At 37.5% G+C, this 13,422-nt stretch overlaps 1 protein-coding gene across 1 annotated transcript in view; it reads left to right on the top strand.

The window, feature by feature from the left end:
• LOC119793887 (multidrug resistance-associated protein 4-like) overlaps window positions 1-11,013 on the top strand; it is a 107,818-nt gene extending 96,805 nt beyond the window's left edge. Inside the window, exons 31-33 of the mRNA XM_038301173.1 lie at window positions 10,262-10,348; window positions 10,597-10,628; window positions 10,956-11,013. Of these exons, the coding sequence (XP_038157101.1) occupies window positions 10,262-10,348; window positions 10,597-10,617 (108 nt within the window). The 3' untranslated portion in view covers window positions 10,618-10,628; window positions 10,956-11,013. The remainder of the gene's footprint in view (window positions 1-10,261; window positions 10,349-10,596; window positions 10,629-10,955) is intronic.
• Window positions 11,014-13,422: the final 2,409 nt, after the last annotated feature.

The raw sequence follows: 13,422 nt of genomic DNA on the forward strand, positions 1-13,422 counted from the left end.
GAGCTATGGATCTCTGCACCTTCTCCAAAGTTAATAATTGTGTTGCAAATGCCTCTTTGATCCATCCATCCATTTTCCGCCACTCTTATCCAAGAACATGCAAACTCCATGCAGAAAAGCCCGGGGTTGGGAATGAACCCAAAACCTTCTTGCTGCAAGACAGCACAGGTACCCACTCCATCACTGAGCAGCCCACCTCTTTGATGTTGATTGAGCAAAACTATTACTATGATAACTATTACTAAAACTACTAAATTATTGAGCAATAGCAGTTGAAAGTATCATGGCCCCACCACTAGCAAAGACGGAAAGTAAGAAAAAACACGACTATTAACAATGGCCACTAGCAACACGATCAGAGACTGCCAGTGCTACAGGAGAATTTCTGAAAACTGTAAGATACATATCCAATTTAGAACCATATATGGAAAGGCTAACATCACAGTTTTTGGCAGTGATAACAGAAATTGGGCCCCTCAGACGTTTATGACAAGGTCGGATATGTAAAATTCAAATTTTGGTTGCATTTGCCTGGTTATAGTGAAGGTGGTCTTACAGTAATTACATAGAAGTGAACTCTTATTATTGCATAGTTGACCTCTGATAGCATTGTTTTCAGTTCATTTCATATAGATTATCGGAGAGGATGGGTTTTAACACAAATGTGTAATTTTTACCCTCCTGTAAAATACTTTTCTCTCTATAATTATGCAATTTTTTGATCCTAATAAAAAGCAATTAATTTTGTCTGGAAAATACCAAAAAATTTGAAAAACATTCAAGACATGAATATGTTAGCAGGACGATGTATGCATAACCATTCAGGATAACAAACCAGATTTTTTTTTTTATTTCGAAGAGTCTTAACATTTTCTTAATATTTTTTTTTTTTTCAGTTTCACACATGAGCTTGCACATCCTCCTAAGAGCAGACAATATATCTCATAACCTTGAAAAATGTATCAAGAGAAGGTTCCTCGTGGCTTTCAGAGTAGAATCCACTCCACCTTGGTTATTGCTTGGAAGACTTTTGTGCTTTAAAGCTTCACAAAGCCCACTCTTTCCACCAAATGATCAGACCATTTTGATTATTTCACAATGCTTCTGAGCTTGAATGAGTGCCCACAGTATGCACTTTAGTGCATTGGCAAAGTCTTTCTTTTTTTTGTCCTTTGCTTTGTAGAAGAAAGCAAATTATTAATGATGTTGTTTTCCAATCTGGTCTTTTTTTGCCCCTAGATTACCTCTCCACCATCTTTCTGGTATTTAGAACATTACCATAACCCTGATGCAAGACCCATTTAGAATTACTCGAGTGACTGGCAGACACACTAAGGCAAAAGGGGGGATTATTGTAAGGAAAATGTACTGTATAAACAGCTGAAAAGAATAGATGGCAATACTCATAATGGAATCTGAAAGCTTTCATTTTTCTTTCATTGTCTCTCCTTTCCTTCTTCAAACAACCTTCCCTTTTTCCAGCTATCAGAGCAAAATTCTCAGAGAAAAACTGAATTGCATTCATGCATCCTGAAAGAGGCTTTTAAGGTTGAGTACAGCTCAAACAAAAACGAAGGTGAGCTATGGCTGGCCTGAGCATGACTCAATGTTTATAACCTTGCTGTGCAGAATTTAAGAATGCTGATGAATTGAATGGAGCTGGCTATGAAGCACATCCACTTCACAATGTGGGGACTTATTGGTATTCATTAAGGCTTTTTGTCCAGGTTGCTAAAGTGACATGAGGTGTTAGGCTTTGTGAAATGTTTCTGGATGATTAAATTCTTGCTTTTAAAGCTGCTGATGAATTTCATTCGGGAAACTGAAACTGGCAATTTTCCTTGTCTAAATGAATCATTATATACAATAAGTGCATTAATTTACTGGGCTACATTAGATCTTAAAGATCAATGAATGTTTTTTTTTGAGTGTCAGCTATTCTCCTTTTTCTTCATTGCGTGAACTGTTGTCCAAACTGACAACCTTCTCCTTGTTAAAACCATCCATCCATCCATCCATCCATCCATCCATCCATCCATCCATCCATCCATCCATCCATCCATCCATCCATCCATCCATCCATCCATCCATCCATCCATCCATCCATCCTCTTTAACTTTCTATCCACAAAGCTAAAAGGACAAGCCCCTTAAAGATAAACGTACGGTTACGATAAGATATGAAGAGCATTTTTCTCAGCTGTCAGACCCCCTCCTCTATTTGTCCCAGACGCCTTCTCTTTATTTTGGTAACTTGTGTTCAAAGCTGACAAAGCAGCAGCTTCCCCCTTCTGATAAATGGTTTTGTTGAATTGATGGCAGGCTTGGGGGAAAAAAAGCAATAATCCTAGATAATGTGGACACAGTTTTCATTTCTTGTCACCCAATTAAACTGCAATTATCCCACTTGTAGGAGGAGAGAAAAGTGAAAAGAATGGGAGAGCAGGGGGCTCCCTGGGACACTTTCCACCAGACACATTAGACCAGATTTGCTCAATCCTGATAAAAAGAAGCCCATTTCTTGCTCTTGGTAGTGCACGGTGAGTGGTAGAACAGCTGCAACCTGGGGTTTTAGAAAAGAATGCCTGTCCAATGTTTGTGCCGGGCCTCAATGCAGACTGAAAGGAAAAGATCAAAATGTATACAGGTTGTTGCCCCATTAGAGCATTGTGCCATTTGTGTGGCGCTCCATGCATCTTTAGCTGACGACAGTGAGATTTTAACCCCAGACTTTCTATAAAGAATTTCATATATTGTTATGTTGCTAATGTTCCCCTCTGACACATTATCAGGGGAGAACAAAAGTGTGTGTTTTATGAAACTTTTCTCCTCAAGGACCACTGGAAGAACCCTGGAGAGTCATATACAGGCATCTGAAAACCTTAAAAAAATCTTTTGGCATATCAAAAAAAGTGCTCCGTTTGAAAGCTTACCCGCTCCTACTGTTCCCTATAAGAATTGAAAATAGGGACGCTTTCTCTGTGAATTCTTCCCCTCTAGATAAATCGAGACAAAGTGAAACTCCTGTGGCAGAAAATCTAAGAAGTAAATTAAGGTCTTCTGTAATTACTGTTTCGTCTCTTAGCAATTATCACATAGGAGAATTTATGGATTTCCATATTGATTTTACTTGATCCTCCTGGTGAGGCTTAATCTAAACAGAGGGGATACTTTTGGCTTGTGTTGCTAAATGAAAACATTTCTCTGGGCCTGTTTAGTAGAGAATTGTTCTTTAGACGTGACACATCATATTGCAGCAAACATTCCATGGGATGAAAATCTGATTGTTTCATCGTCCTGTCCTTTAGTTTAGCCGTCAATCTAAAAACTCTCTCTGTATCGGTATTTTCTTAAACACAACATGAATAGATCTGTCTGTCTGTCTGTCTGTCTGTCTGTCTGTCTGTCTGTCTGTCTGTCTGTCTGTCTGTCTGTCTGTCTGTCATCAATCTTCCAGGTTATCCATCCAACTATTTGTGGCACAAAATCTAAGCAGTAAATTAATGTCTTCTTTAATTACTCTCTCTCCTCTTAGTAATTATCATACAGGACAGTTTATGGATTACCATATTGATTTCACTTGACCCTCTTGGCGAGGTTTAATCTGAACAGAGGGGACACTTTTGGCTTTTGCTGCTAAATGCAAATAGCCCTCAGGGGCTGCTTGGCAGAGATTTGCTCTTTAGGCGTGTCACATCATCTTCCAGCAAACATCCCATGGGATGACAATCTGACTCTTGCAGGGTCTTGCCCTTTGGTTTTGCTATCTATTCAGAATGTAGCACTGCACGGGTATTTTCTTTACCCTGACATGAAAAAAAAGCATGAGTGAAAAAGTAAGAAGAAGAATCGTAAGAGTAATTCATTAATCTTCACGCACATGATTAGCTGCTTTGATGTCTTTGATTTTGAAAAGCCACGTTCCTTGCTTTGCTGCTACCCCCCTCCTCTCACAGGCTGTTTAGATAAACACTAGAAATAAACAGATTACTTAAAATCATTAGGCAAACATCTTAACACATTAACCCAGGCTGCCTGTTTTTTTTGGAATGCTGATAAGTGTAATCACTCTGCAGAGGCATCTAATGATGTTGTCGTGTTACTCTGTGTACTGTGCAAGGAGTATGTTGCTGGTCGCAAGGGAGAATAATGTCAAAATGTGATCAATAATTCCTATAAGTGCTCCTCTGCATGAATAATGACCTGATTATGCGACCAACCCAGCAGGATGGAGTATGAATGCAGCGTCTTCTCTGCTCTGTGCATCAAATAATGAGATCAAGTGAGACAGCTAGTGGCAGACCCCCCCTCTCCCCACCCAAACATAAGGTGCTGACAGGACACTTGCACTCTGATTGATCATACTGTCATTCAAGCAAGTGCTTTGAGAAAAAATGTGACCAGGCGCACACACATGTTATGTGAAATAAAGGTGTAAATACTGTTCATGTTTTTACCCTTGCATATGTCAACAGGCCAGGCATTAACTCCATTTAGAATGTATTCCAACACTTATGCTTGTAACCAAGGTTCATATTTAGCCAATGGAAATTAAGTTGTTTTTCCATCTTCAGATATTTCCTGACCCATTCATCCATCCATCCATCCATCCATCCATCCATCCATCCATCCATCCATCCATCCATCCATCCATCCATCCATCCATCCATTCATCCATCCATCCATCCATGATACCAACCTACCTACCCACCCAACCTACCCAACCAACCAATCATGTAGGATCTGATTGGTAGAGAGGTACCATCATTAAGTTTACATGTTTACTAATAAATGTTGACATGAAAAATGTGAACGAATAAGACAACACTTCCATAAAGGGACTAACCTAGAGAGACATGACATTCAGCCACAACAATGAACCTTGTGCAGGAACTCTGTTAGTTCATTCTGATGAGAAGTGGGAGGGTCTCACTCTCTCTCTCTCACACACACAAACACACACATACACACACCTTCTCTCTCTTTCTCTCTTCTTACTCTCAATGTCATGGTTATTATCCTGGTCACTTAATCTCCTCAAATAAGATTGATTTCTCCTTTCAAGCCACGTTAGAGTGTCCCCTGTCAGAAGGTGCTCAGGCCATGGGAACCATAGAGGTTCCAGTGCGTCCTCACAATCTTCTCATTTGATGGAGGTCACAGTGGCTCGAGCTGTTTCTTTTGACCAACTGATGAGTGGACACTCAAAAGGCCGCTTTCTTTGTCACAAGTGATAAAGGAATGTGCATCTATGAGCCTTCACCACAAAACCTCATGCTTGCACTTTGAATTGACAGGTAACTATAAACCTTTATTGGAAAATAGGTGTTAATTTCATTCTTTGAAGATTTCCCCAGTTAAATTATGTAAAGTAGTTAACAAACCTTTTTGTTAAACAATTTTATTCATAAAGATGACTATGTTCAAAAAATACTTTTCACAAAATATAATTTCAGTTCAAAAGGTTTGCTGATTTCTAAGACATTTACACTGCACTTGTTTACTAAGAATTGGTACTGATCAAGAGTTGGGTATTTTTTCAGTTTAAGCTTTTTAAAACATCTTTTTATCTTTGTTGTAATTATATTCATTTTTCTATAAGTCACATTCAGCCAGAATTCGAGGTCTAAAGCACAATAGACAAAGCAATAAAACAAGGTATTTGAAAAGGTTTTTCTTCTATGGCAGGCTTATAAGTGCTTTATTTATCCTTTCACTTTCCAGTCTTGTGTACATGAATAAATAATAAATTGAATAAATTTTAACCTCTGATCCTAAGAACATTACAAATAACTTTTCAGTGTTATTTGTTTTGATGTGATGAAAAATCTGTGGATTAGTCCTTCATTTCTCATTCAGAGCAGGAAGAAAACTTAAACGTGGGTCAAAGGTGGTTAATAGGCTAGAAATCATTTGATGTAAGCGCCTTTGATGTGCTGTGCAATGTTGTAGATGAACAAGTCACCTTTTGGAGTTTTTCTTTTCTTATTCCCCTGAAGGACGACAACGCCTGTGTGAAAAACCAAAAAAAAAAGCACGTGTTGCTGCATTGCCAGGGGTTCAAGGAGATTGGATCACTTTTTGTTTGTGGGAGCGGCCTCAATTCAGCTAGCGGACTGAGAGAGAGCAGTCTTTGTGAGGTTGAAGGAAAGTGTGGATAAATAAAAAAAAATGGCTTGGTGCATCAGTTTTCTCTGATCCCGACTTAAACTATAAATGTATCTTAGAGATGAGCTATCTGTGCCACAAGCAGGCTCCTTTTCTTTCCCCTCTGTCTCTGTGATGAGTTAGCAGGACCTGCAGTGATAAAGCTGATAGAAAAGGGCCCGCTATCAGGTGGCAGTCTGGGTAATTACAACTCTCCATTTGGGGCTTTGCAGCGATGCAGTGGGGATAAGGGAGAAAATAATGAGGAAGAGAAAGACTGGTGATAATATATCTCCTAAATTGTTCAAATGGGTCCATCATGGGAAAAGTCATCTTGTAGCCTGCAGGTAAACAGAAACACAGCCGGGAACTGAGCACATACTGAACACGTCAATAGTTTTCTCACCCAATAAAAAGTTAAACTGTTTCCAACGTTTTTCACAATTTCTCATTTACTACATAATTAGAAGGACTTTTGTCTCATGGTTTTGGTGTATTTACAGAGCATATGTATATAAAGAAAAACCATTGAATGACAGGTGTGTCCAAACATTTGACTGTTACTATATGCAGATTTGAATATGAACTTCACGGGGCTTTCACTAACAAACCAAGTCAAACACATTAAAAAATAAAGGGATGTTAGTGTAGTTAAGTTTAATGAAGAGGGAAGAATCAAGAAATAGGTGTTCAACAAATTATGAAAGGCAGCTGTAAAATGACATTGAAAACCAAAAAAATACAGTATTTAGAAAGCAACCTACCTCTGCTAGTTAAATGCTTACAAAAAGCTCTTTTATTTGAAAGGTACAACTCAAGGTGCTTATTATGATGGCAGACAGAGAAGATAATCTAGTCAGATCCAGATTAGAATCTCTTGCAGGAAGTGAAGATTATAGTGCATCAAAGAGGCCCATGGAACATTCAAGACGTGAAGACAATTTAGGCGAGAGAATTTGTAAAACATTACAATTACTGAACAATGCATGTAACTAGTTTTTCTTGTTATTTCTTGTATGAAATAACATTTTAGTTTTTGTTTGCAATTCCACTTTATTAGCAAAATTGATAGACCTATTTGTTTTGTTTTTTTGTATGTGTGGATTCCTTGGATAGTTACAAACATCTGTTAGACGCCTATGTGAGTAGCCCCTTTAGAAATGTATTTACTGAGATAAACGATATGTTCTATACACATTCTCCCCAATGCATGCCCCGTGGGCGGCGTCAGTGATCACAGTTCAAAAATCTGACTTCTCAAAGGCTAGGAAAGGCCGTTACTGTTATTTTTCTCTCTAATGATACAGCAAGCCATTTGATTGCTACTGCTATTTTGTGTGCCCCTCAGGGTGCAGAGATATTCTGCAGTGTGAGATTACGTATAATACTATGACAAGCAGCGGTTTAAAGATGAAGGTCTTATCAGCCACAGCGGACTCGCCGTGCTTCTGTGTTGCCATTCTCCTTTGGTAATGTGCTTTCAAAGTTTGTTGTATCTGTCAGTTCAGGTCCTCGAAGACTCAGCTGACAATCACTCCTCTTCTCTCACCATCATTCACAAACACGCACATGCACACCTACACAGCCCTCGGGCCTATTTGCCTCTTCTAGTCTCCGATGTGTGAAACACACCACTGTTATGTTGTATCTGTGCACAGCTGCGTGTTTTATTGTGAACTGCAGCTTTCCTCACCAAGGGATCATGACCACTATCAATAGTATTTCTACTAATGTGATTAACTTAATACTGCGCTCTATGAGGGGATTATATCTCAATTCCTCTTGATATGCATAATATTTAGGTTGTGGTTCAGTAAATATTTTGGTTCTTCACCAAAAAAATTCCCACTGAGACAAAGACACACAATTCTGCCCTAAGGAGCAATAAAGACTGTATAATTAGACTGATTAAAGAGCTGCACAACTCATTTGGCACTCATTGAATATATTTCCAGAACACAACCTTCAAAATAGGTCACATATTTAGACCACAAAAAAAAAACTTTATTCACATTAATACGTTTATATGTGATACATTCGGTGTGACTCATTTGAAGTGATGCTGAAGTCGCCATTGTCTCCCTCAGCAATCCCTTCATAATGTTGCCTTGCACTTAAGCACGTTTTCTGTGTATTGTAGCAGCCTTAAAGACACCTCATTAGACAAAATGCCACCTAATTTAAATGCATTTATCTATAAACTGTAATCAATTGGAGCGTTTTACAACCTTAAACTGTTTGTCATTAACACTTTATCAAAGGGAGATAGGGAGACTTGGAGCATAATGGTGCATGATGGTGACACAGAGTGGCTTTTCAGCGTGCACTGCATCATGCAGTTAAATATATTAAGCATTGGTTTATTTCTTCCTTTCAACATAAATTTACTTTGTAAATAAAAACAAGCTTGAGTAATGAAGTACGTATTGACACAGTAGGTTTTCACGAACTGCAAGGGCTTAAAAAGATGTAACCCTGGTTTACTTGTATCAAGCATGGTAACATCACTAGACACTCAAAAACAGAACTGATCAGATGGAATGAGGCATGGACTAGTTACCCAGATATCAAAATATACCAAATATTTAAAACACAAAGTATAAAACCTGTTTGAATAATTCATCATTGCCCCTACCCCACCTGTTTCTGTGCACTGATTGATAGCAGACTAACACAACAGACAATTTTGGCTGTTCAGAAATGTGTTTTTAAGACAGCCTTTTATAATTTGTCACCTTAAGGAGTACTGTCCACTTTTAAAACTAAAACATATAAATATGAGTTATCAAATATGAGTTGTAGTCAACTTATGTATAAAGACATTATATAGGTACCCTTACTAGAATAGAAAACATTGTTTTCTTAGAAGAAGTGTAATAGTTTTTGCATTTTGGCTTGGAATAAAATACATTTTATTTTGTAAATAGCTTAGATTTGTGGTATTTTTATTTATACTAGTACATACATACGTAGCTTTCATTCATAAAAATTCATTTTGAGTGAGCAACATTCAACAGATTTGACAAACAATTTCAAGCATTTGGGTTTTAGCGGCTGTGATGTTCTACCTTGAAGGTTCCAGTGGGAATCTTTACATCTAGGATCCCAAAAAATGATGGCTGCAGCTGCAAACAGAGAGAAGCATCAATAGCTAATGACAATAATTGCAATCAGGACTTCTACTGTTCGAATTCATAGTATTATTATTTTGGTGTTTGTCAAACGTATGAACTACCATGAATATCTCCCTCTCATAAAATCATGTAATGCTTTTTTTTTTTGCTGTTTGACCTTAAACACTTAGGGATTTACTACAGGAGTAACACTGCATGCAGTATGAACAGTTTTTTTCCTTCTAATCACCAAGTTTTTTGTTTCATTACTTCTTTCATCTGGCTTTGGTTGGAAAAATAAAAAATCATAAACTGTAGCTCAGGTTCAAAACTGAAAGGGTTGAACTCAGTATGGTCAGCTGAGAGTTCTGCACCGAACTTCATTGAAAACTTGGAAATCAACATCATGAAACGCAAGTTTAATGAGATTTCTTTTCATCAATAACCCACTTTAAAAAAGTGATTGTGGAAACTCATTGATAATGAAAGACCACTAATGGAGAGGAAAATTTATTAAATCTATTAAAAAACAACAAAAAAAAATTAATATATATAGCATTGTGATCATTTGAATGATGTAAGAGTAACGGTTTTTTAAAGAGATATATGATTTTTTTTTTATAAAAAGAGAAAGACAATTAGAAAGTCTGTTCTACCGCTAAACTATGTAAAGTGAGTTTTAATCGACTTTTACAGAAACGTCTGATTAACAGCTTTAAAGTTTGGTAAATGTATTTAAAATGCTTTGATTTTATTTGCCTAATTGTTATAAAATAGGTAGCAATATAATGGGAGGATGAATCATTGCTTAAACAATATTATAATTGTATTTTACTATATTGGCATTCATCTTTTGTTTATTGATGTTCATTTCTGAATATTTCTTTCATCTTAGAATCAGCCATTAGATCAGGACTGGTCTTTGCAGGCAAGCTGATCTTAAACAAACTAAAAAAAAAGGGAGGTTAACCACTTTTTCCTCCAATTTCCCTGTCTACTCAGCCTCCAGTGGGGCAGCAACTAAGGAGGAAAAGGGGAAGAGAGAGGCAGAGCTGTGATCAGGCAAGCAGAAAGAAAAACCTACATCAGGTACACAATCAGGACCCCTCCCTCTTCCTCTTCTTACAAAACCTCCCCTGCTAATGAGCCAACTTTCATGTGGCAGTAAATACTCCCCCAGCTTTGTAGGGGTTTGAAGTGCCAAACACCAGATATTGTTGTTTACTCTGTCTTCTTTTTTCATAGTCAAAGAAAAGCCATCAGATAGCAAGAGGTCAAATCCTGTTCCCTTGAAATCAATGTATTCCCACACCTGATTCCTCTTCCTCCTCCTGCAGGAGGAGAATGAGAGCTTGTGAAGGATGGGGAGGTAAGTGAACATCCCACAATATTTTGTAGAGCATTCAATGCACAGACTGGGATTATCCAGGGACCCCTCATCAACTTTCTTCATAATTTACTGTGCTTTCTCCAACACTTTAGAGGAGTGTTGAGTTGAATAAAGTGCTAGCTGCTATCATTGAGACTCTGGCATCTCCAGGGGACCCTTTTAACACAGTGATGGCTTTAGAGCTTTAGTGTGAACTGTGTGCGATCAGTCCGAGGAAAGGAAAAAGGTCCCCATGGGCTTGTTGTGGCTGCTGCTGTCTGCTTTCTATTTGCATGATATTCCCCCCCCACACACATTTTTTTTCAGCCTTATCAACCCTTGGCTGTGAGGAAGGGAGCGCTGGCTGCCGTTTCAGAGGTTGGACCCAAGCTTTATCAGCAGGTAATTTTACCTCTCTCAAAAAACTCATGTTGAATTATTTAGGTGTTATTTCTATGAGTCATGTGTGTAAACAGGTGCTTGTATAGGGAGGTGTGAGGTTGGGAGGGATAGCAGTTTTTTTTTTATAGATTCTAATTATTAAAAAATAAAAGAAATGATTGTGATTCCTTATTTAAACTACTAGATAAGGGTTTGGAAAACAATTGCATAATTATTATCATGTCTATCTTATTTTGCTATGTATAGGTATGTGTTTTAGTAAAAAACAAATATTTTAATGTTTAACCATTAGGCAACATTTTTTGCCATATTGCTCAAAATATTATAATCTTGAGCACTGATTGGATGGAAGTGACAAACCCATAGAAACAAGATATAAAACAGATCTATCTTTAAATATAGGAAAGTCAAAATTAAATTCCTTTTTATTTTTAATGGTAGTGATAATATTGTGAAATAAATCGGATTTTTAATTTTACCTATTAACACATATTTAAACTCCTCATGGGTTCTAGTCAAAACCTAATCAGTACGAGATTAAGCAGCTTTAGAGATGCAATTTTTTTTGTGTTACAAAATAAAAGATAAAAAACATTTTTCTTTAATTTTGAGAGCTGTACATAAAGCAAGTCTAAACGTTGAGGTAATGATGTAGGGCGGATCTAACAACTAACCAGTCCCACAATATCGCTTTATCAATTTGCGAGGGAAAGTCAGAGTAAATTAATAAATAAATGTTAACATTTGATGAGTAGAAAATACACTGGATATCGCATTTCAATCAATTTGGTCCAGACTTAAGATAAAAGGCCCATTTTTTATCAGCATAAATGACAAAGAAAAACATTTCTATTAGTATTACTTTTTTAAATAAAACTGACCTAAAAATAAAAAAAAGCGAAGTGGAGTTTGTAAAAAAAAAAAAAAAAAAACTAAAAAAAAAAAGAGAGAGAAAAGAACCTGCATGAGGGATACATGTTTGCACTGCACACACTTGTAGTCCGATAAAAACTTTCATCACTGCAAAGCGACTGCGCATGCAATTGTGTTTGCACGCTTGTGTGATGAGAGACTGCAGCCTCCTGCCGAAGGAGTGGACCGCTTCTCTGAGGAATGTTATCGGAGGGCTGAATGACAGAAACAGGTTGGGGGGCCATGGAGGCGCGTTGCTGAGAGATGCTCGGGTCGCATTTGAGAGAAGCAGGTCTGTCTTTCATCATGGCCCTTTTTGTTATTTTGGCGCGGATCTTCTTCACCTTGTCAGGTTTCCTCTCTACACAAAGATGCGCTGCAATAACCCACCTCCCTAAATTCTCTTTACCGGATTTTTTTTTTTGAATCCTCATTTAACCTTTCTCATTTAAAAAATATATATATTTTTGCATACTTAATAATGCAAACAATAATAAAATGCAATGATCAGGGCAGACCGTTAAAAAGGGACAAGTGAAATGTATTTTATATCATAATTTGAGCGCACAACCTGCAGCTTAATTTGTCATTTATAATATTGCTCAATGCCGTTTCTTCACTTCTTTGGCACATATAATATGCACAACAGGAGAAGATGGCAAAACAAGCTACTTAAAACCTACAGTTTGTGCAACAGGTCCCGCAGATAGCTGTAATAGCTTAGTTGAATATTGGACAACCTCATTTCCAGTAGTCGACTCGCTGCCCTTGGGAAGGTCCTTTGAAGTGAACGTGGAAATGGGAGGGATGGGGGGGATTTCAAGAAAGTAATTAATTTTAACCGAGCACGATTAGAAACACTCCAAACCTCCTTAATATTTTTCTTATTTATTACGTGAAAGTGAAATAAAAGACATTATCAGAATATGAAAGAGCGCATTCTTTACCTTTTTTCCTTAAAGGGAGCTCCATCCACGAGGAAGGGAAGACACCTTGATTATGAGATGCAAAGAATGTAAAGATGATTCTAATCAATTAAGATATATGACATAATTATGTGATACTTATGCTTTATTAAATAAAGGGACGCATCTGATACAAATTGACGCTCATAAAAATTAATGTATTGTTGAAAAAGAAAAACAAAATGTCCACCTATAACCATGGTCTTAGTCAACAATCTCTACATAAAACAACAACAAAAAAAGGATAAATATCTCAGAGAGGTGTATTCAGAAAGTCACAGAGAAATTAAAAGGAGGAAAAAAAATAAAGGGTCTGAGGCTAATGCGCATGCGTGAGCGCCACTTTCACTACCTGCCACACACAATCCGGTATTTCACATGGGGCAAGCGGGAGCTGTCATCCACTTGTGTATAACGCTGCTGGTGCGCGTTTAGACTGACAGTCTCAGGCGACAAGCAGAGAACAGGACGCTCTTTTCTTATTTTCTTTTCCTTATTATCGTTTTTCACTAAAG

This window comes from Cyprinodon tularosa, unplaced genomic scaffold (assembly GCF_016077235.1).
Source record: "Cyprinodon tularosa strain WSP-4 unplaced genomic scaffold, ASM1607723v1 ctg463, whole genome shotgun sequence".
NCBI lineage: Eukaryota > Metazoa > Chordata > Actinopteri > Cyprinodontiformes > Cyprinodontidae > Cyprinodon > Cyprinodon tularosa.